Consider the following 24494-nt stretch of genomic DNA (forward strand, 5'->3'; position numbering starts at 1 on the left):
TTTGGGAAGTGTAAAATAATCCCTGTCTTTTGTGCAACTGAAACTTCTCTGGTTTCAATACTACTTAAGCATTTTTTAACATCTACTGAATAAAGAATTCAGATTACATTTCAGAAATGCTTCTCTGCTGCACTGAACTTGCAGAGTCCTGGCATCATGAGTGTGCTGAGCTCGAGAAGACAGAAGACAAGGAGAAGAAAAGGCATCTCTAAACTGGGACACATTCCTATGCCCAGTGGAGTGATGCCTGTACCAACTACTTAACTCTCAACAAAAGGTGAATAAAATGGTACTTCTATCACACAGGGAAATCATTGGTACCTGTATAAACTTCTCCATAAGATCAGCTTCACCTCATAGAGCAGAACTCAGCCAAAAGTGGCAGGCTTGACTGAAGTCTGATTTTAAATCTGTGTTGTTGAGACAAAATAAAGAAAAAACAGCCCATTAAAGCCATTATTCCATTTTCATAGCAACTTCCATCTGAAAGATTTAAGACCATTGAAATATTATTTAAACTTTATCATGTGAGTATGTGTTATGGGGAAGGAGTAAGAAGTTTCATGAATTTCATTTAGAGATGAAAAAATTAAGGCACAGGGGTGGTACCAAGGTCCAAAGCAGGCTTGTGAATAAAACACAGGATTCCTGAATTCTCCCCTGGTACCTTTCACTGGTTTTATTTTCAGTATTGGCGGAACTGTTTTTGGTCTCATCAAGTAAAATAATTCTTCAGTTTTAACAACAGGTTTGTTGGGGCTACAAAGTTTGTTTGGGTTTTTGGAAAGGTAACTTTCATGTGAAAATGCATTTTGTATTTTTATTTTCTGATTTCTGAGTTGAGGTTTGGTGTCTCTGCTGTCTTCCAACTAGGGATGAACGCGTTGTACTATTTTTAATCACACTCTGGATCTGTCCCTGGCTTGCTTCTAAAGATAAACGAAGCCACATGTCAGTCCTTACATAAGTTGGTAAGCCCATTTCAGTTGTTATGTTTCTTCTATTTAGTATTGCTATGTTTATAGGCACCTTCAAAAAAATTATTATTTTTATAATAATAATAATAATGAGGCATTATTATTTCATATTCAACAGCAGAATCTGTCTAGTTGGGCAGCATGTATGCAGAATCAGTCTTATGGTCAAAGTGGACAATTGTAATCTAACGTGCTTGAAGAGGAAATTTCTTTTTAATCCTTGTCATCTTAACAGAAATAAAGAGTGTATATTTTTATTAATTTGTACATTCCTTGGTTAGGCTGTGTTCTGTGTATTCCCTTAACAGTGTTGTTTTGGTTTTTTTTTTTTTAATCAGTAAAGAATGTGCCATTGTTTTGATACTGTGTCAGTGAGTTCTGCCAGTTGTGTATAGATATATGCTGTGTATAAAATAACTTGCCAAGTTTATATTTTTTAATATTCAAGCCTTGACTTTAAATTAATGATTACATGGCTTTAATGAGTATTTCCTTTTTAGACATAATTTTAAGCTCTTGTTTCTGACATTAATTTAGTGCGCAGACAACAGAGTTTGTAACATTAGTAACAGAGGTGAAGACTATAAAGCAGTTTGAGGTTTTGATGCTGCAACATATTTGTTGCATGATTTGAACACATCATTTGAAGACAAATAGGAAAGAATCAATATATGTGATACAGATAGAGTTTGCTACGGTTTTTGAAATTCCCTCCTGTGACATCTCATAAGAAAGGGAGGGGCATGCTGTTCAGCATAAACTACTGTAAAAACAATACAAGATGGGTGTGAAAACCCCACTCAAACCATGTTTTTAGAAAGTCAATTTTTTAAGAGGAACATCTCAGCTCAGAGGATCATTCTGGATCTGATAACATGCAGTATTTTAATTAAGGACTTGGCTGATTGAATAAACAGCACACTTATCAAATCTGCTAGATGTGTGAAGGGTCAAACGTTTTTCAGAACAAGATTAGAATTCAGAAACAATCAATGGACATAGAAGAAAATTCACAAGTAAGGTCATACACAAGCTGAAGAAGGACTGGCTAAGTAGCGTTCTGCTGCCAAAAGAGAATAAGCAAAGGATCATTGGTGGGATGTATAAGCAAATGTGTGGTATCTTAAAGCCTGTGCTGGTCAGACATCAGCTAGACTGCTGCTCTTGGATTTGAGCACTGTTCTGACAAAGACCCACAGGAAGAAACCCAGCAAGAACAAGAAAAAACAATTTGAGGTCTAAAAAATATCACCTTAGAGGAAATACTAAAATAATTATTTATTCTTTGATGAAATTGAGCGTGTACGTGATGCTATCAAATGCCCTGAAGATTGCTACTTCCTGTATTCACTGAGATAAGCTCGTTACCTCTTCTACACTGCAGCACAGGAGATGAGGTTAGACTTTGGAAGATATTTGTAACTCCAAGGTTAGTTCAGCACTGGCATGCCCTGCTTAGGGAGGCTGTTCTGTCTTTCACCATTGGAAGTTTTGAGAAAGAGCTTCAGGAACAGTTAATATCAGTCCTGCTTATTTTCTGTTATTCTGGGCCTTGTTTTAGTGTATAGATTTGAAAAATAACACAGACCTCACCGGTTTTAACATTCTATTAGTTGGACAGGCAGGGCAGCATAGAGATAAGTTTTAGGGCACCAATAAGCTGGAAGCTCATTTATGCCAAAGTACCAATTGGATTTGCTTTCCAAATGCTTAGCTAAACACTGAAGAAATATGCCTGAGTGGGGAACTATAGTTCCCAGTGCTGCTAGCACTGGTTCACCTGAACTAGTAGAAAAGTGTGGGGGGGAAATTTCTAAAATAGGTAAGACTTACAGTCTCTGTACCTTTCTTTGTATATAGTGAATCATCCTTCAGGGGTTTTTTTCACTGTACTATGGGGTTTCAATGCATGTGTGACTACTATTAATATATTTATTCTTTGGCTTTCCTGAGTTTATTGTTTTGTAACATCTTGACAAAAAAGAGAGGTAATAAGTACAGGTCATTCGATATTAAAAAAAAAAAGTAAAATAAACAAGTAAGGCAGAAGAAAGGCAAGTAGAAAGTGAGAAAATGAGTAGAAAGTGAGATTTCAAATTTTATTTGCTTTATTTATCCATGACATTGCTGGGATATCATCCCCTACTAAACACTTAAGAATTTTCTACAAAGAGAACAACCATCTCTTTCTTTTATTCCTCCCAACCTGTAGGGGGGAAAATTACATTAGCTGGCATTTGTGCTTTGTATAGAGATGAGAAACTTTAATTAAATTCAGATCAGAGCAAAACTACACACTTGTATTTTCTAAAGTCCTGCAGCAATCCTTGCCTTCAACATAGAGCTCTGCCATGGCCTGGGACTACCTTTTGCAAAACAGCTTTGTCTCTTCTGTTTTCTCCTAGAAACCTGAAACAGGTTTCTTAGGTCAAGTGGACTGTTACAATTAGGAAAGGAAACAAGCACATTTGAAGATACAGTCTCTCAGACAGATTTTTCACATGTGACAGAAAACATTGACAGACAGAGCTGCAGTTCAAGGGAGCTCTGTGCAATGCAGGAACTGTTTGCAGTGATTTTTATCACACCTTCCATCAGTATGACTTGGAGAGAAGCTACTCAAGTTAAGACTCAGTTTTCAGTATATAGATTGCTTCAGCCAAGTCTGTGCCAAGATACCTATTCAGTGTTCTATCCAGCTGGAGAATGGGACTGATCTGGGGCATTCAACCACACTATGGAGCTCAAAACAAACAGACAAACCAAACCATATTCTGTCTTGTGTGAGTCTGTCTTAGATGATTCTTCTTTGGATGAGCCTCAGACCTACATTACAGGTGTAGGTCTGCGCACAGGTCATGCATGTCTCCAGTACTGCCTCCTGCTCGTCCCGACAAGAACTCCTGAATGGATCCTGGACTGGATTTAACATCTCACTTTGAGTGATGGTCACTGGTGTATGGCAAATCTTGTTGCTATTGCCACCTTGCTCTGCTCTTGGCTGTGCCTTCATTGGTGACCTTGGCTCTCAGCCCATAATGCCTGGAGGAGTAGCTCTGCCCTGACACTGATGTGCAGCTCAGGAAGGAGCAAAGGGGTGGATAAAAATACTCTTATAAAATATTTTTTTCTTTTCCCCCAGCCCCATGCAAAAGACTCCTTCTCTTATTTAAGACTCTGGATTTAATTCTATTTATTTATTTATTTTAGCTTTTAATTTTAACCATGTAAATTATGTTTTCTGTGATTTGTTGCTGCCTGACTCCTTAGAGTATTACACACAGCAAAATACAGGAGTACTTGGACAAAATAAATCTGTTGGTGATTAATTTTAGCAGTCAAATGTCTTTGGGACTGTATTGTTTTTATTTCTTGAAATGCAAGATGTCTAATCTGGTTAAGACAGCAGACTGTCATGCCAAGCACAGTCATTGTACAGGATTAAGAGCTATAGGATTACAGATCCTAATTATAGACTCTTGTTGGTTAACTATGTCTTAATAGGTTGTTTTTAACTTCTGATTATCCACTTGTTTCTTTTGCAATCATGTTTTTAATAAATTTCTGATGCATCTTCTAATTTGTCAAACCTGTATTCTGATAGCACTGCCTGGATTCTATTTCATGTCAATATTAGCAAATTAAATAATTTAAAGTTCAAGGTCCTTCTACTGAACATCTCTGCTCTTTTAGTTTTTTTACAACAAACTTCAAATTATACTGCTGTTTGAACATTCCCTTCTTGCACTTTGGCTTCTTGGTATTCAGATTGCTTCCAGAAAAGTTATAGACGATGACTTTCTGTAGCCATTTTTCTGCCTGAGCCCCATTGTAGACAATGTAGATCTACATATGGGAAAGTAATTTAGAAGATATTAGTATTTAAAGGTACTGTATTTACTTTATGAGGAATGGCATTGATATAGTTGCCTTTTGATGTCATCTTTGTCATATTCTTTTGCTCTCAATGACCTTTTTGCTTGGTAGATGCCATGGGCAATGTGCCACAGAGAATATTATTTGTCTGTGGCTATGTCCTGCAGGACTGGCCAAACAGGATTTTTTCACATTCAGTGGAAAGCTGTCAAGATAATTAAAGTTTCAACTATTGACTGGAATTCAGCCTAGATTCCTTAACTGATGAATGGGACAAGGTCTTGTTTACCTTAGTTTTTTGCTCAAGTTCTTCACCATGCAGCACATGATTCTGTTCAGCTGCACTAACAGCAAGGAAAGTATATGGTCCAGCTAATACTGCTGTCATTTGAAGCATATTTTTTGGCACTGTAATCAGACCAGTGGTGAAATGGAGTCTTATTTATAGCAGCTTTATAACATTTTGCCTATCACCTTTAAGACATAGGACATGCAGAACAGTACAGACCAGGACTTCAAGTGCACTAAGTACCATGCTTGTGTCAGGGTGGCAATGGGGACAACTTAGGGCAAGCCCAGATGAGACACGATAGTAATTGCTCTTAATCAAACTACTGGAGCTGGAAAAACACCTATCCATAGCAAGTGAGGCCTTTTATAGCTCTGTATGTGACCCCATTTCAGAAACTTTGTGTGTACAGTTCAATCTGTAATTATGAAATTATAAATACATTAGGGAGGCTTGGAAGCTGATTTGGAGCAGTGCATGCCCCATGAATGAAAATTGCTGGATAACCACTTGGCATATTTTTCATTTTCTCATTTTTAATTGCACAATCCTGCACCTTTGTTACTGCACACGATTAAACACAGAACTATTAACTTCCGTGTGTTTTTCACGGCGACAGAGGGCTCAGAGTCCGGCAGCGCTGTGCTCGCTGCCCCGAGGAGCAGCGATGCTGCCGGGATTTAGCTCCGGCCCGGGGGACAGCGCAGGGCCGCGGGCCCGGCCCGGCCGCGCCTCCTCCCGCCCCGCCCCGCTCCCCTCACGGAGCTCACCGCCGCCCCGCCGCTAGGGGGCGGCAGCGGGGCCGCCGCACCTGCCGCCCGCCCCCCGCCCCGCTGCGGGCGCTGTGCTGCGCTGCGCATGCGCGGCCCGGCCCCGCAGGTCGGCTGAGGGGACGCGGCGGCGGCGGCCGCTTCTCTCTCGAGGCTCGGCAGGTACGTGCGGCGGGGGCTGCGCGGCCCCGGCCCCGGCTCCGGCAGTGGGAGCGTGGGGTGGCTCCCCGCTAGTGCTGCTGCACCTGCCCCCCGACGCGTCTCCGGCAGCCTGTGCCCAGGCGGGCGGAGCAGGCGCCGCCGGGGAGCGCTGCCCCTAGCCGGGGTGCCGTGACCGGGCGCGGGCTGGCTGTGGCGGCTGTGGGACTTGCCTGAAGAACGCGGGGACAGGGACGGCCCAGGCCACGCCGCTGTGCCCGTCTGCGGCGGGAGGGCGGCCCCGGGTCCCTCGGGGCTTGCGTGGGCACAGAAGGGGCAGTCGACGGCAGAGATGTGCTTGTCCGCGAGTCCAGCCACGGCCGAAGGCAGAACTGCGCAGAAGTAGGGATCGCCCCGGGAAGTGCCGGGAGCACCTGCCCCGGGGTGGCAGCGGCGGCGGACAAGAGAGCCGCGGCATCCCCGGGCCGGCGGGTCGGAGCGGCTCCCCAGGTAGTGCCAGTGCAGGGCCAGAGGGGAGGGGCGGCTCGGCGGCGGTGACCGAGACGAGGAGAGGAGGGATGCGAGGAGAAGCTGAGCAAGTGCTGAACGCTTCGCCTCCGCTCACGGAGCTCTCGGCCGGCGGGGCGGCAGGTGCGGATCGGGAGAGCGCCGAAAGCGGCAGAGAGAGAAGCGGGGGGAGGGCCGGGCAGGGCCCCTTGTGGAGTTCGCAGATTTCGCCTCCCTCGAGGGGTCCCGGAGCAGCGTGGGCAGGGACAGTAGTGACGTTCTGCGCTGTGGGACTGCGCTCGCCTGTAGCTTTTGTGGTTGCTTTATGGTCTGTCGAACAATATTGAGGGGCATACTTAGTCGTCAATAAGTGGTCTTGTAAGTTGAAGTAGTTAAGTAGCATATTTGACTTAGCCTTATTTTCTAATGTAGTTATGTTGGACAGTAAGGCTCAGAAAGTAAATTTTGGTACAAGATGATTACAAGCGATGAGCTGTGCAGAAATGTGTGGTGCCAGACTGCTAATGCTTTACTAATTCCCCGAGGGTCGCAGTGCTTTAGAAGTAGGAGAACATAGTGACTGAAGCCTTAATGATACACTCACTGTTTGTCTTGCTGACAAAAAGCTACAGTGTTTTTATAAGTTTGAAAGTGTTGTCTGTTTTGTTTGCAGATCATATACTAAGTTTTATGTTGCTTGCTTTATTTGCTGCATTCCTTTTTAAGCATGTTCTTAGGAAGTCTTGAAACAGTTATCTAAATAGATAAAATAATCATGTATAGACTTGCTGTAACAAACTATCAGCTTCTCTTTTGAAGCAGATGTAAGGTTATTCGCACTAGAAGTATGTATTGGCAGCTACCATCTGTTCAAATATTTGTATTTCTCACTGTAGGGAAAAACCTGAAATCTTGTTGTTTTAATATTTTTATTGATGTTTCTATTATAGAATCCGTTTAATGAGTTTTTGGAAGGGTTAAAGTTTGGCCTTCTGTATTTATCTCTTGGCAGTCATTCATCCGTTGTGCTTGGTTAATGTTACCTAGTGAGCAAAGAAGGATAAATAATTTACTGTTCTCATTATGCTTTTAATAAATAACAAATGGGAGTGCACCTCACAGCTGCGACTGGAATATCCATCTTGTTATGCTATATTTAAAAGGGGATTTTTTTTTTCCATAGGACAACAGAATAGTCACAAGAAGCATTTTGATTATAGACTGCAGCTTTCTTCATAGCGTTTATTGATTTGGTTTAAAAATTCATGTAAAATACCAAATGAGATGGTCACTCACTGTTCCACTTAGGTTTATGGATTTTCTCAGAAAAGAGATGTGTACTTTGGATTTTTATTTTTAAAACCGTTTTTAATATAGCATATAAAATATTGTCTTACTGTAACCTGTCAAGACTTGTATTAGAGACTTCATTAGCACTAATATGCTAACCATTTTTTAATAAATTAAGAAAATACTTCTTTAAATGCATTTGCAGCTACAGTGTCAGGAAATTAATGGTAATTTTACTGAAGTTTAAGTTTACTTACTGAATATTTTCAGTGTTAAGTGAAAGCGAGAGGGTCTTTAGGTCCAAGTCTTGGCAAGAATGACACTACAGTCATTGTGATCAGGTTTAAACCTGAGATGGGCTAGTAAAATTGTTTCCAAGATAAGGCAGAACAATGCTTTGCTTTAAAAAGACCAGGAACTGCAAAGAGAGTCGTATTTTCATTTTAATTAACTTGGTTTGAGAGTCTTTGTGAACAGAACAGCATTCTTTGAATGTTTGTTTACAATGAAAGTTCGTGGTATTCTTTGCCTTTGCAAAGCACTGACTTTTCACTCTAGTAAGAGGTGTACTATCTACCAAACCCTAAACCATGTTTATATATAAGTTTCACAAGCACTTCATAAATATAGGTCATTGAATCTTGTGTGCTGCTTGTTTCTGTAAGAGACACTTGCTGTCTGTACCTATACTTTTCTAGTTGAAGATATATCTAAAATAAAGTTTATAAAAGATTTTTTTGTCATCATTTCATCAAAACAAAAATCCTTGTAACTTCATAAAATCCAAAGTAGAATATGTTTCTTTTAAAACAGTGCAAAATAGTGTTTTCAATGCGTAAAGTGAGAGTAAGAAGAGACCCACATCATAGTATTATATGACAACACTAGAGGGAATGCAGTAGAAAAATATTCTCGCGTTAAACCAAGAGTGTTTCTGCTAGCTGTTAAATTCTGTAAACTTGCCGAACTTATACCTTACTGTCTTACCTAATTTATCATTTGTTGGTAAATATATGGTGTGATGTCACTTGAAAATAAAAGTAGAATATGTTAAGACTGGAGTAGTCCAGTGCTTTCTTTCCTCTCATGTTTTACTGGCTAAAAAAAAAAAAAAAAAAAAAAAAAATATATATATATATATATAAAAAATTGTTTTGGGTTCCTGGAGCAGAAATTTCTATCACAATTGCAAGAATTTGCCCGGACTGGGAATTATTTTTTGCAAACCTTAAAGGAATTCCTGTGCCAAATCTTGAATTGTGTTCATGCAATCAACTGGCTTTTATAATGGTATTTAAACTTGCTTGAAATCTCTGGCTAAGCTTAAATATAAAACAGTTTAGGAAGAAAATCTACCACACTTTGTCCTTTGAATATCTTATACTGGATATATGTAATTGAATTAGTTTTGAACTTGAAATTATTGCCCATAAGTGCCTTACAACAATTTAAATTTTAAACCACCTATTTGCATCTGATAGGTTTGAAGTAGCAGTGCTTAACTGAGCTGCTTCTTTAAAAGGTATTCATTAATCCACTATTCTTAATTCCCTACTGAGTTCTGTAGAGTTTAAAACATATTACATTCCAGCCTCTAGAATGCCACATATTTCAAATTTTTTTTTTCCTTAGCCAATTGAGAAGAATGCAGGCCCAGTGGTGGGCTAATGGCAGTCGTTTTGAGGAAAAATCTGCTTTCCAGACCCCTCCCAAATCGGCTGAAGCAGATGTTGGAGTCTTGATAAATGAAGTCTTTGGGACTCAGTTACATATTAAAGGCCTGCTGCGTGGAGGTTAAACCACAGTGGCTAATGGGCACATTCTTTTGATAAGCACTAACTAGAATTTGCTCTTGGTGAAAATGTTGAGAGGTGTTAACTTTCTTCCTTAAGGTTTTTTTTTTCTTCCTACTCGAGCAGGTAGCGATTTTGTTATGATTGTTCTCTTTTAGTCTTAAAGCTAAAAATGAGATTACTGATGTGTGAAATATTTGGTGTTGGCTTTGCTTTTAAATGGACTATAGCAGTCAGGAGGTTGTTCAGAATTGTTATCTTTGAAGTCTCTGGTATTCAAAAGCAATCTGTGAAAGACAAACTCCAGAGTTTGTAGGTGGTTTTCAACATTTTTTTTTTCAAAAGGAAACAAACCTTAATCAATTGCTGCCTTTCAGGGAGCTTTTTAGTATTTAGTTATTGAATACTTTGATTCAGACAAGTAGTTAAACCCCTCTTAGAGTTATAACAGAAAAATTAGATTAAGCATTTTGATTTGACTGCTGTTAAAATTGTTTGTGGTTCTCAATTTCTGTTAGAAGTTTTAGGAAGTGTTAAACCAACTGTTGCTAAACTGGTTTCTTTGTAGTACATTTTACTTTACTATTAGACAAAATAACAGATTTGAGCATAGTTTCCTCATGAAGTTGTGATTAGTCAGCAATGCAAGTGTGGCAGTGAGGAGGTAATAAAAATTGGCATTTTGTAAGCTCCCTCCAAATTTGCCTTATTTCCAGATAACAGCATAAGGAAATGAATTATTTTGTTGTTTCTTCCTGATTTATTACAGTACTTGACATTTTTATGTGATGCTAATTGCATAGCATCAACTAAGAAAAAAATAATCACGTTTAGTAGGCACTAATGTGATTCCAAGCCTTCACCTTATATTAAGGTGTTAGAAGAAATACTAAGAAAATTAATTATTTTATTTAACATCTGTGCTGCCTTGAAATGTTAGAATATCAGCTTTTGTTCACAGTAGCAGAATTACTACTAAAGAGTGCTGTGTCAACAGTGTGTGGATTTTTTGCACACAGTCAGCTTGACTCCTAGTGAAGCTCTCAGTTTACCATTTGCTTCATGTTCCTTCACAGCAAGGCTGTTTACCGCTGCCTTAGTCAATAATATGAATCCTCCCTGCAAGCCTTAAGGAAGCCTCTAATCTTTAATGGCACTGAAATTTAATGTGCATTTTTAAGCCTTCTCCTTTTGGTTACCACTGCTTTGAAGAGTTCTTTCCCAAGAGAGAGCTTTTACTTTTACAACCACCTGGCTTTTTAGGTGTATGTTTGGTTTCATTAATACGTAATGTGACTACATAACAGTGTTGGTGAGCCTTGAAATGGAGATACTTCATATGGGCTCCTTTGTCTTGTCTGGGTGGTGTACCCAGCTTCTGCCTGCTCGCTGCCTAGTGAGGAGTAATCTTAGGAAAGAAAAAAGTTGCGAATGAAAAGTGTTTTACACAGATGGTTTGCTTATGGGTGCCCATTTGACAGGCTATGGGAAAAATATAGCTGAGGGACTTTATTTTCAGCTCTTCCAGGAATAACTTGTATAACTTTAAAAACTCTTTTACTTCTTGTATCAAAAAAACTTGGTTTTGGATAGCTGAGAAGTTATGCATAGATTTATTTACTGTTTAGGCTGAGGTCAATATTTAATGTATAAGCAGAGTGATAGTCTTGTAAATATCCTAATCTTTTTGGTTTGGGCTTTTTATTTTATTTTTTTTTTTTTTTTTTTTTTTACTGTTAAAAATACTGCAGGGAATAGGCAGATTAGGTGCAAAAGCTGTAGAAAAGTTAACATTTCTTAGAGGAGTGGGACCGTGTAGGTGGGATAGATTCCTCCCATCCATCCCCTTAACATACTGTTTTTCTAGGGTAAATTGATACAATGGTCTAGAGGGACAGCTAGAAGCACATTTGAATATTTGAAAGATAATAAGTGGGCTTTCAATTGCTTTTCTTAAAGCTTTTTTTTTTTTTTTTAATTCTTGGAAAAGGCTAAGTAGTATTTAAAAAAAGAAAAAAAACAGTTTTTTTGAAAAAAACCTTGCATAGCAAAGTTCAGGCAGTGGTACTGGTGGTATGAAATTCCATTATATTTCTACTGAATATCAAGGTAGACTGTGAGTTTTAAGAGTGACTAGCAATGACTAGCATCTTTCAAAGTTTAAATAGAAGTTAGTCAACAGCGGGGAGTGTGTGGCAGAAGTGTGTTCCTGTTTTGGTCTCAATTTCTGCTTCTGTTGTGTGGATTTGAGTGCACTTTCCTAGGTGCTGTAGAAAAGGCAAGGCATCCAGGCAGCCCTTCTGCATCCATGTTCAGAGCCTGTGTCTTTTCTTAGTTGTGAAGACTGGAATCCAAAGAATTGGGAATTTTAAGTGGCGGGTTGGTACTGTTGCCAGTATAGTGGTGCTGGGTATGGCTGGCTTGGTGGTCAAAAAGGAGGAGAGTGGTGGGAACAAAGAAAGGGAAACTGTGTAAATGTGGCCCTGACTTTGAGATCTGGGACATGGATATTTTTCCACTGGTGTGATGAACTATATAGATGGCAGTATTTTAGCTTATTAAATGTAAAACAGTTATGTAATAATTACATTGTAGAGCTGAAAACATTCTTGAAATTAAACTTTGAAGAAATGTCCTGTAGCTGGATCGGTTCCTTAATTTTAATTTGTCTACTTAACAGGCTTTATCATCATGTAGAGCATGTAATTATAAGACTTCTAATAGTTAAGAACTATAGGGAAAACAAACAGCAATATTTGCCAAAGTTACTTAAACTCAACAAGAAGCTTTTCATGTCTGTTATAGGAAACCTTCAAAGCCCAAAGCTGTGGCAGTGTTTTTCTGCATTAATTATATTTGTGCAATTGCTCTTGATAGTTCAAAATAAAGCAAATTTGTGCATAAAATTTTCTGCAGAAAAGGAAACCAAAACAAAAACGTTCCTTGTTGTTCATGTAAGGTCCTTTTCATCCCTTAAGTTTCTTAGAGGGCGGTGAATTTTTTTTTTCTCTTTCCTTTTTTTTTTTTTCAGCAATTAACATATTCTTGCTGTCTGAATGGTTGAATTTCTCCCATGTGTACCTGTTGATGTGTCAAAGCTCCTGTTTCACACTGGCGTGTACACACCACAAACCTTGAGATGTAGAACAGTTTTGAATAGTGTTCTTTGAGTTTAAGGTGACTAGAAAGTCTTAAGTTAAGTAAAACATTACTGCATGTGTAATTTTGGGATTCTGTTCTTGATGTCTTCCTGTGTGTTTTGTGAAGTAGCTAATGAAGTGGCTGTATGTGTGTGTAAGTTGACGGCATCCTCTCTTCATGGTTATGACCATCATCTTTCTAGATTTTCTCCCTGCCTTGTGTTTTCAAGTGTAGGATCCAAGCAACTTTCTCTCTAAAATACAATGTATTGTTTCGTTTAGATTTTTTTTTTCAGATTAGGTAACTTTTTGAGCACTTTCTCTCTCCTGTATTTATATAACATGGAAAAGGTGGGGTTTTTTTATTGCAGTGAATAATCAGTGCTAAGTAATTCCTTCACAAATTTCTTCATACTCCTTCCAAAATACAGTTCTGAATTATGCAAAGATTTTTGTCATCTCTGAGAAATTGCTGGAAAGTAGGACTTGTAAAAATCATGTGTTGTACATGTTTTCTGTTGATTTTATGAAAAGCATACGTAATTAAAAAATAAATTGAAAAATTGTCAGAGAAATTGTCAATTTATAGTACTTTTAGCCTGTAATATATTTTTGGTATACTTGTTCAAAATTGTCATGTTCACTAATCATGTGATGTATTAAATATACACCATCATACTTCATGAGAAATCTTATTGGCAAAGTCTGTCATTTCAGTTAACTGTTAAAAGATCAGATGAGTAACTGAGCCAAACCCACTGTGGACTGTAATTTATTTAAAGGTTCACTGATTTCTGTCCTTGATTATTTGCTTCATTGAGATGAAAAATGGAAGTTTTAGATTTAGAATTTTTTTTTTCTTCGCTATTCCCAGGTCTACTCCTCTTTCATGAATGAAATATATTTGTTTTTATATGAAACAGCTGTAGATTATATTACGAATGACATTGTTTTATGATATAGAGTATGTTCTTGATTTAATCATCCCATTTAGATGCAGAGTCTGCTGTTAGATCTTCTAGACTCAGCAGTACAATGGGTGGGAAAAAACAGTTTTGGTGGTTAAGTTCGTACTTTTTCTGGAGTAGTCAGTTTCTATTCTATCACAAAGTATTCTGAACATATTTGAGTGGTTTTTAAATTCAAATAGCTGTCAGATATATTTAAGTATTTCCTGTTTACTTTCTGATAATGTGATTATTTCCTTTAGGGATTCATATAATGAGGCTTTTATTATGGCCAGTGACCCCTTGGAAGGCTTTCATGAAGTGAACCTTGCTTCGCCTACTACACCGGATCTTCTTGGAGTAAATGAGCCAGGGACTCAGGAGCAAACTACCTCACCCAGTGTAATCTACCGACCACATCCTTCTGTTGTGTCCACACCAATCCAACCCAATGCATTAAATGTTTCTGACCTTCCTACACAACCTGTTTATTCGTCTCCCAGACAACTGAATTGTGGAGAAATATCAGGTGTCAGGTAAATGCCAAGTGTCTTTTTATTGATGTTTGTTGCATATAAACTATTTGCTTCATTAAAGATACAATTTTAATATTATTTACAATGTTGCAATATTAAATTGTGTCCATAACTATATATTCAACATCATTACTGCCATTTCTAAAATACTTACTCTTAAAGTATTAAATAAATGAAATTTATATTGCTTTCTTTCCAGCATCAATGTTACCGACGCAGTACTTTGTTCTACCTCTGGACCCCAGAGTGGGTCGTTCAATCACAGTAATGCCAGGAAGGAGAGCGATAACATAGAGAGAGAGCTTTTGCAGGTTACGACAGTAGCAGATGTTGCTGAAGGAAATGAAGATATTTTTGGGTTGAGTACAGACAGTTTATCTCACTTACGGAGCCCATCTGTACTGGAAGTAAGAGAAAAGGGCTATGAGCGATTGAAAGAAGAACTCGCAAAAGCTCAGAGGGTAAGGTTCGTTGTCTTGTTTCCTCCCTCTTTTTCTCTCTTCAGAGTGTTTTTAATATTGCAGAATGATAGATAGGCCAGAAGGTGCACTTGAAGTCTGCTAATTTCTTATAGATTTATTATGATGTAATTATTTTATGTAAAATTTTCCAAGTGCAGTGCTGATGTCATAGGATTATTCTTTGATAATGTTTTTTTTCTGGTGCTGTTGCTGCTACTTAACCATGGAAGCTTTTGCTGCAATATCTGGTTAAACACAGTCTTTTTGAAATGTAGGCTTTCCTTCATTCTGACATTTGAGAATAGGAGTAATTTTCTGTCATTCAGTTGTCACTGAATAAGTATTTATGGACACTGATTATATACCTTTTGAGTTCTCTTTCCTCTAGAGTTTAAAAGTGTAGCATGTGTAGAATTTATAAATGCTTTAGAAACAGAAGTGTTTCATAGGGGAATGCTGCCTCTGATGTTCTTTAGAGTACTGTTACACTACACTTCAAATTGAATATGGATACCTTTGAAGACACTGTCTCAATTCATTAATATTTGTAAAGCGCTTTGTCTTGTTTGGATGGATGGTGCTATATAAATGCAAACCCATTATTTGTCATTTTAACATTTCTTTGTGCTTAAGTTTTTGAGTAGATTTTGTGCTATTTGTATCTGTGCCCTTTTCTCTCTAGTGATTCCATTCTTGTTTAGGTTTAAGCTCATCCTGTGTTTGAACTTGCTGCCCTCTGTTTGTTACCTTATCTTGTTGGATGCAGTCATCATTACTGTCATAGTGAACCTTACCTATGGATTCAGACATTACTTTTTCTGTTGTATTGCTGAGTAGTGGCTTTCTTTGCTAATGTGTGTTTGCTTAGCTTTTGACCACTGAAGAAAACATTAACCTGACCTAAACTTGAGGACCTTGCATGTGAATATATAATCCTAGCAGTTAAACTTGGAACCCTAGAAAATAAGAACAAATTAACATCCAAACTTTAGAAAAGCTCTTCTTACAGTATATGAAATTACAGCTCGTGTACTTGAAAACCACAACTAGGATGTACTTGGAATGATATAAAAATCTTATTCCAATGTATACCACTTTGATTCTTAAAGATGGAAATGTTTCCTATTTCACTCTAAAATTTGTTAAGACTGTTCTTAAGGAAGTGGCACGAAGGCTGCTAGGACATACTTAACTGCATGTTATGTGTTTTCAAGCTCTTTGTGGTCTTAACAGAACCAATTCAGCACTCACTTGAGACTGTTGATGTCAGAGTTCTTGCTAATTCTCAGCTCTTCATGTGATTCTTACCAGTGTTATACTGGAGAGGTTACTTGCTTTGCTTGTCTTTCTAAACTTGCACTGTTTCAGAATTGCTTAGTCACGGCAGGGATCTGTACAGACAGTACAACCATAAACCCTATTCCTTCCATTGTACCCACTTACTTTCTCTTCCTGCATGAGGACTACTTTTTCCTATTCCTAACTCATCTCTGGTATCTTTCCTCCAAAACTCATGGCTGTTCACATAGTGCTCTATCCTCTCTGTGATATTCATATGTCATGCAGTCTTTAAACTTCTGTTTCCAAGCACACTCGCTTCTGTTGATGAGGACTCAGTTCAAATCCTCTAGAGATGTAATGAATAGGTGGTTGTCTTTTGTGTAATGGCTTTAAATTCTCTGTAGTTCTCTGCTGTTTACTAGTGAGAAAAATGAGAATTACAATTTGCACTTGAAGCTTTACAGGCTACAGAGAGTGAACAAAGTAAATGCAAATTTGCTATTTTGCATTTTTCATTTGTTCCAAATTTCCTGCTCAAACTGTGTACTATCATAGTATACATTAAAGATTGTTTTGAAATTGTTGCAGTTGTGATCAGAAAGGGAACTAGAAAGGGAAATGAAACTTTAGGGATCCACTGATTTTTTTTTTCTACTTTACTTGGAGTGCAACTTTTTTCTTAAAGTGCTGTGAGTTTTTTTTTATTAGACAATGTATGTATGCCATCTAGTTGTTAGACATTTCAATATGGTTTCTGAATAAATTATTCAGTAATCGAATAAGTATTTTTTTTCCTGCTTGAGTGTAAAAAAAAAAAGTATTTCAAAAGTTTGAATCTTGATGAGAGAAAAATACACTTTCTACTTCAATCTAAGTCAGTTGCAGCATCAGATCATGTCATAAGATTGGGAGGAAGGTTGGGTCAGAGGCTAACAGCAGTGCTGAATTCTGTACTAATGGGGCATTTAAAATTTTACATTTGCCTTAAAATGCTCCCTTAATTAAAATGACAGGTATTTTTTAATCTTTGAGACAATTCAGATAATTTTTTGCTTATTTTTTCACGGAACCCACAATTTCCAGGTATACTATTAAGGTGGAGATGAGTAGTGTTTGCTTTAGATCATCTGAACCCTTCTTGTTTCACTAATTTTCTTAAGCAGCATCAGGGAAATTGAGAAGGTGTTAAAAGACTTTGTGACTGTAGTGCCCAGGACCCCATGTCCTCGTGTCTCTATGCATTTGTATTTTCTCTGCCATGTTTGCATTGAGCTCTGTCACGGTGGTCTATTGGCCGCAGGTCAGGCACATGTAGATAGCTTCCCAGAGAATAGTGATGGTATTTTGATACATGGTATTTCTTGATATACAAATTTAGTGGAGTCCTTGGGAGGAAATACTTTTTGCTTTTCATCTGAATTAACCAGCATACTGCATGTGTTTTGGATAGCTTATCTCTAGTTTCTGAGCTTTAGCATTTTGTAGTCATGTTTTTCTTGAATTTTTGTGTGATTTGACCCAAACCTGTTTTCTGGTCAAACAAACTGATGTTTTAGCCCTCTTTGATGAGGAAGGAGCAGTCTGCCAGTGATGATGGTAACAAGTTTGGTTTCCATGATTCCCATGATCTTTTAGAGTAAGATCTGTACAATTAATAACAGGTAAAACCATGTTTGACTTTCAGTGATAAAATGTTAATAAATTATATTTTCCTAGTAGAGTAAAATTGATTGATTTTCCCATGATACAGTAATTCTTGTGAAAGAGGTGATAGTATAGAATGTACTATCAATTTCAACATAGTTTGAGAGCCGGATTCTCAGATTTAGAATTTTCTTTTAAAAGCTTTATTTCTGTTTACATTTTTTCATCTCAGAAACAAACGGACTGTTACAATTTGATCTCATTACTTCAGATCTGCATAATGTTTTAAAACTCTGCATGGATTAATCATTAAACAGGTTCACAATACCCAGGAATTCCAGTGGTACTATACAGTACTATTCAGCATTTAAAATTTTCTATTTTATATTTTCTTATATTTCGTATAAGTTAACTATAAAAATGAGGATGCATTAGAACTTTACTGAAATGTATGCTTTTAATCTTTAATAAAATAAAATTGCAGTTGAATTGTAAGGTCACAGGCTTGTGATGGTTAGAGATGTATTGGTTCTCTGAGGCTGTCTTTGATGGAAGTTCCCACACCTTTTATGCCATTGCAGTGCATTGTAGGCAGAGAAATTTTCTCAGGCAAACAGAAAGAAAACTACATGAAAGCAAAATAGAAACATCTTCACCCACACCATAAGATAATTTGATAGTTTGTGAAATGATGCTAAGTTTGAATAGAGATTCTGGATCTTCTGTCACATCATATCACTCCCTTGTGAATCTGGTTGCAAAGGACCGATTTTTGTGTAGCTTTTTTAACTTGTGTGCTGAGTGAAGACCAGTCAAATAGGAGTGCATTTAATATAAGTACTTCTTTGACAACTTCAGAATTCAGCAGTATCCCACAGCTCAGAATTTAGGTGATATCAGTAGAAAATGTTCTTTCCTTGTTATTATATGTCTAGTTCTGGCTTGGTTAAAGTTAGATGTAGGATAATTTTCTTCTTAGAATGTAGAGTGTGAATGGTTTTGAAACAGTGATTTGCAATTCTTATCTCACAGTTCTTTTTGAATACCCACCCTATAGTCTGAGAAGATCAAAGAGAACAAAAACAACAATATGACCCTTTGATACAGGCTTTTTTTTTAACTGTAAGATTTTTTTTTCCATGAAAGGTAATTTTTTTTTCTTGCCTTATGTGTGTTCATAGTGTGCTTTAAAATAGTTCCTCATCTTCATGTAGTTATCTTTTCAGAACAGTAATGTGTAAAGGACTGCAACATGACTGGTTAGTCTAGCACACAGAGTTGTCTTTTCTGCTTCTTTTTTGGCTATGGCTAGGAAGTCTCTAGTAATGCCTTTAAGTCACAGGCAGTAGTAATGTTTCTGATAACTGCTAAGCTTTTTGCTTTGGGCACTCTTCATTTCTGCCTTGCCTAAAAAACCTGAGCTTAACTTTGCTTGACAAAAATCATGTCTTACAATATGCTTCTGCCGAACCATGTCATGGCAACTTGCTTTTAAGACATACGTAGCATTATCCTTATAAATCCGGGAAGTAAGCCAAAGGAAATGTTGATGTTTCCTCTGCATTTATAGGAAAAGTTTCAAATCTTTTTTGAGCTTTAAGCATTTTGCATCAGAATATTCCATTTCCTGATTAAGAACCATACTTTATATCAGAAATACTTTAAACCAATACAGAATAATTAAATTTCCCCCCCACCCTTTTATTAACCTCTTTATTTTCCTTTTTTTTTTTTTTTTTTTTTTTTTTGTGTTTAGCTTTTTGTATTCATTTCTTCTTCTCATGCCTCATCTGTAGCTATTTTCCTGCTGCCTTTGCAGGGTTTTTTTGGAGAAAGAGATAGGTCACTATGTGTTGAGTAGTAGTTAACAAGTAAGATTTGAATAAAATTTGAGAAATACCATGTTTGAGAAAATCCCCATCATTTAAGTGGTTCCTCACAAAATAGTTGCATATTGAAGCAAAAAAAATCCAAATGACAAAAAACTAGACTAAAAATCAATCAAAATGTTCAAAGTTAAAACCAAATAAAAGAAGGATAGAGTAGTGCCTCTGATATGAAATGATTCTAGAAGAATCCGTAAAGTGTTGTCCATTCTAGGACCTGAAGTCAAACAGGATCCTTCACCTTACATAAAAATCTATTGCCAATTTTGCTGCCAAAATTGAGAGCAAGACCTAATTACCAGCATGCTACAAGGCAAGATACAGTTTCCCATGTAGTTGTATGCAACATTACTTCAGTCATGAAGACTTTGGAGGAAATACTAACCACCTTCCAAAAACACAAGAGAAGCTGCCATTTGGGCCTTTTTTTACGACTCTCTTGTGACTGGCCTCCCACAGTTTTCTGAAGGCAACTATTTTTTCCTGGCTTGAGGAGGTTTTCATAGCAAATCACTGCTAGATTGTATTTGAAATCTTTGACCTACTAGTGACAGTCTTTGGTCTTGCATTTCAGGAACGATGGCAGTGTAATACCTTTCTTGACAGGGAGAAGTGGAGAAAGAGGAGATGGATGGGGATGAGAAGGGAGCTAGGGCCAAAAAGAGTTTGAAAGGTCAGAATTGGCTACTTTTCTTTCATTTACTTTAGCTCTACATCCTTCTCTTTCTGCAAGTGATTCCAGGGTTTAATGGATACTGAAAGGGAGAAAACTATCTTTCAAATTTCTTGTCAGCCTTTTTATACTTCTCTGCAAAATACCCCACTATATCCTCAGTACTGATGAGATTGGGCATATGTAACGATTATACTGCCAAATCTGTGTTAAAAATCTTAATGTAAAAATGGTTATGGTCAGACATTCACTTAAATTGTAGTGGGGTGGACATTAACATTTTAAATTTCATTAAGTTGCTTTAATTTTATTTATAGATCTGCATAAACAAGGGCAAGGATATAATTAAAGGATAATTTTAGAAACATCATGAAGAGATATTTGGGATACAGTCTATATAGTAAAATATGTTTTAAGATTTGTTTAGAATTGCAGATTGTCCTGAGCTAGTGCTTTTAATTTTTTTATAAGAAATTTAATTTTTTTTTAAAGCATATTTTAATGAATGGGTAGATGAACTGGTATTCTGTCTGCCCCAGTAATTAATTTGATCTATATTTTATGTGAATATAGCTTTTTATACTTACAGGAAAAAAATATTTTTTTACTTCAGCATATTTTGGAAGTGTTGGTGTTTAGCTTAGGTATACATTGGATTGCCCTGGTGTAATTTTGTACAGCAGGAAGAAACAGCTATATATGCATAGCATTAATTTAATTGCTTTTGGTGTTATGATGACTATTTTGAAAGTCTCTGTTTAGCAAAGGTTTTATGCTCCTCTGATTATTTGCTTTTATTTTTTGTCCCTCGTCTCTTGTGGTATTAGCTTTAAAAGGCCAAATTACTACTCTAAGTCAGAATAAATAACTTTCAATTTTCCATAGGAGCTGAAGTTAAAAGATGAAGAATGTGAAAGGCTTTCTAAAGTGCGAGATCAACTTGGACAGGAATTGGAAGAACTTACAGCTAGTCTGTTTGAGGTTTGTTGGAGTCTTCGATGTGATATACTTAAGGGAAGCTGAGCCAGATGTTTTATGTAGAAGCAGTATATTGTATGCTGAATTTTTCTGCAATAAGTGCATAAAAGGATTTGTGTCCTGAAGACTTGGATGTGTTGAAGTAGAGGCTTAAGAGAAAGCAGCAGACTTTTCACTTAGATGCGAGACACCGTATTGAGCTTGTCAATCTGCCTAGACACAAAATGAAGAAAATAAGGGAAATAAATCAGCTTATTTTTTGGCATAACTATTTTGAGACCGCTTCTCTGTCTGACAACAAGGCTATCTAGATAAGAGCTAAATTTGGGGTTGCCATGGTGACTAAATAAAAAAGTAACATAGTTCCAGATGAATGGAGGTAGCAAGTACATAACTTAACCATGCTTTCAGCTTCTGAATTTTGGCTCTGGCAGGATGTCACACCCACAGGCTTCAAAAGAAGCATTAGTGCTGAGTGATGCACTGGGGTGAAACGTGGTTACCAAGTGAGAAGCCTGAAGTTTCAGTGGGACCTTTGTATTTGAGGAAAAGGTAGTAGTACTAGCAAAGATTATGAGATTGTATTACATAGAAATAAAATGCTAAATCCATAACTTGAAGTTGAATCAGTTCTGATTTTATCTTAGGAATATATATAGGAATGCTTTGGGCCTAAATTATTGTGGTATCTTTAACTGTCAGAATAAATTTCATAATCCATGGATGATTTATACATTTACTAAATTGTAAGGATAGGCTTTCAGTGTATGCATAAAGGTACAACATTAGGTATGTTTCAGAAGTAGTGTTTAAGCCTATGGTGTTGTATAAAAGTTCTGTTAAACATTTGAAAATCAAATTACAAAGTACATCCTGGTAGAGCAAGGTTACTTAAAATATTATGCACTTCCTTTGTGTAAAAAAATAAATAGAAGAGTGGAAGGGTATTTTATAGTATAAATACTTGTGTATGCTGGGGGGAGGAAAATGTCGAACAGGTATTTTAACTGTGCAGGAATAAAAGGAAAATTATCAGTGAAATTTTTTAAATTGTGAAATTGAATTGCTTAGAACAGTGTCAGTTTCTTAAAAATATGTTTTAAATACAGTTTATCAGTAATAATAGTTTGAGTTTGAATTGTCCAGACTGTTATAGGCATGTTACCCTAAGTTTTCTTTTGTCATTTGATTTCACATAGAGGCTCTAACAAGACCCAGTGGTGAGGTTTATTGATTTTTTGCACTGAGATCTGCAGCCCTTGAATTCATGTTTAATTTTGGATCCCACTAATTTCAGCAGCCATATAAATGGATATGCTAGGGCTTATATTGTTGCATCCCAGTGGAGGATTGAGACTTGTTTTGCACAGCTGGGTGCATATATTACATTATTACACTGTAATAGCACAGTAACATGCTTTGCTTTCAAAGATGCATCACTAAGCAGAAACTGCATGGTCAATGTTAAATGTATTTGTACACATTGTATAAATGTGTATGTTCCCATTCCTGCATGTGTCTTGTTACTTATGAGAATTTTACAAACCCATACTATACAGCTGTGTTGTATGCTAGTGGGAGCCAGATCTTTCGGTATGACAATGTATGAACTTTTTTGTTTTATTTATATAGTGTCCAGATGTGCTAGGCGCTTTACAGATATGAAAAGGATCTTATCCCAAGTAATTTGCTTGGTGGCTCTGATATTTCGATTTTGGTTGCCTTCAGTAAGTACCATGTGAGAACAGTAATTTGATCATAGGAACAAATTGCTGGATCAGAGCCTAAACAAATGCATTATACAGACAAAAGGCTTAGAGTTATGAGATAAAAGGATGTTGGAAAAACCCTCAGTCCTTTTATGCTTCCTTCTTTATTGGCTAGCCTTGTTTCTTTACTTGGATTGTTTTATTAGTGCTTTTTCCATTCTACTTAAGAAATATTTATTAAATAATGAAGTATTTTTGTGCTGATTTGTCTGTTTTATTGATGGCAAGAATTTAGACTTCATAGTTGTTTGACTGGTTCCTTCATGCCGAATTTTACAGTTGTCTAAAACTGGTTATTCTGGCTGCAAGAAGGGAGAAGTTCTTTTGAATGTGCTACTGTGCCTATGTTGCTTTTGTTGCTATTGGTTGAGTCTTTCTCCTGAGGGTCCAGGAACTTGTCAGCCACTGACGTGTGATTGGAGCCTGGTGTTCATGACAGGTATTGTTCCTGCTGCAGTGGGGTAGGTGGAGTTGCTGAATTTCTGAATTTGGGCTCAGGACCAAGGAGAACCTTAGTTGGCAAATGATGAATCAAAATCATAGATTTGTAGGGATTTTTTTTTTAACCTAGCTATTTCATTTCAGGCTATTGCAAATCTTGATAGTCAACAAGTAGTCTTCACGAAGCAAAAGTTTGTCATTAGTTGTTGGATTTTTCATAAATTTGTGTGAAGCATTTATACTAGCTAAACATCTCTTATAGGAGGCACACAAAATGGTTAAAGAAGCAAATGTCAAACAAGCTGCAGCAGAAAAACAGTTAAAAGAAGCACAAGGAAAGGTGAGTCTTTCCCAACTTGTTTGCTTTGTATTTTCACATGGTTTTAAATTTGAAGTGTGAATCATACAGATATAGGTAGAGGATTACCTGTATACATTTTTAGAGTATATACTCAGTTGTTTTGTGTTGCTTGACATATTCTTAGTGACCACCCATGGGCACGGTGTTTCAGTGTCTTGTCAGCCAGCAAGGTGCATAGGAAGCCAGTGCTACTACATTATGCAATTGCCTAGGCATCTGTGTGTTACTACTGTTGGAAGATGAAATTTTGATTTGCAATGAGATAGCTGGAGATGTTTTTAATTTATTTAATGTATTTATAAACGAATATATTTTTTGTTAACGACTTTATTCCTCTCTACCCTGTGAAGATTGATGTCCTCCAGGCTGAAGTAGCAGCATTGAAAACACTAGTACTGTCTACTTCACCAACATCTCCAACTAAGGAATTCCAGTCTGGTGGAAGAACTCCTTTTAAGAAAGGCCATGCAAGAAACAAGAGTACAAGTAGTGCTATGGGTGGCAGTCATCAGGACCTTACCATGATGCAGCCAATTGTAAAAGACTGTAAGGAGGTAATGTACAAGGATTGTTCTCTTTTTGCTGATAAACTGGCTTTATTGTTTTGTTCTCCTCACAATAAATAGAGTATATCTTAAATCTTCATTTAATGCTTACTATCTTAGAGATATTTTTCATTAATGAAATAATGTTCTTTACATACAATAGATGCTGATTTTTCCAAGTCTTATTTACCT

The 24494-nt window shown here is 37.1% G+C and overlaps 1 protein-coding gene and 1 long non-coding RNA gene across 3 annotated transcripts in view; both read left to right on the forward strand.

Annotated features, from left to right (window-relative positions):
* Positions 1 to 940: 940 nt before the first annotated feature.
* On the forward strand, positions 941 to 4648 carry LOC140682104 (uncharacterized). Its single transcript, XR_012053356.1, has 2 exons — positions 941 to 971; positions 3383 to 4648. It is a non-coding gene; the product is annotated as an uncharacterized lncRNA (long non-coding RNA).
* Positions 4649 to 5934: 1286 nt separating this feature from the next.
* The window catches only part of RAB3IP (RAB3A interacting protein), a 32262-nt gene continuing 13702 nt past the window's right edge, over positions 5935 to 24494 (forward strand). Inside the window, exons 1-6 of one of the 2 annotated variants that reach the window (XM_030259637.4) lie at positions 5935 to 6074; positions 13991 to 14263; positions 14463 to 14724; positions 21094 to 21189; positions 23659 to 23736; positions 24108 to 24311. In XM_030259637.4, the coding sequence (XP_030115497.4) occupies positions 14016 to 14263; positions 14463 to 14724; positions 21094 to 21189; positions 23659 to 23736; positions 24108 to 24311 (888 nt within the window). In that variant the 5' untranslated portion in view covers positions 5935 to 6074; positions 13991 to 14015. The remainder of the gene's footprint in view (positions 6075 to 13990; positions 14264 to 14462; positions 14725 to 21093; positions 21190 to 23658; positions 23737 to 24107; positions 24312 to 24494) is intronic. The other variant, XM_030259663.4, reaches the window with a different exon arrangement.

The sequence above is a fragment of the Taeniopygia guttata genome, chromosome 1A (genome assembly GCF_048771995.1).
Source record: "Taeniopygia guttata chromosome 1A, bTaeGut7.mat, whole genome shotgun sequence".
NCBI classification, from domain to species: Eukaryota; Metazoa; Chordata; class Aves; order Passeriformes; family Estrildidae; genus Taeniopygia; species Taeniopygia guttata.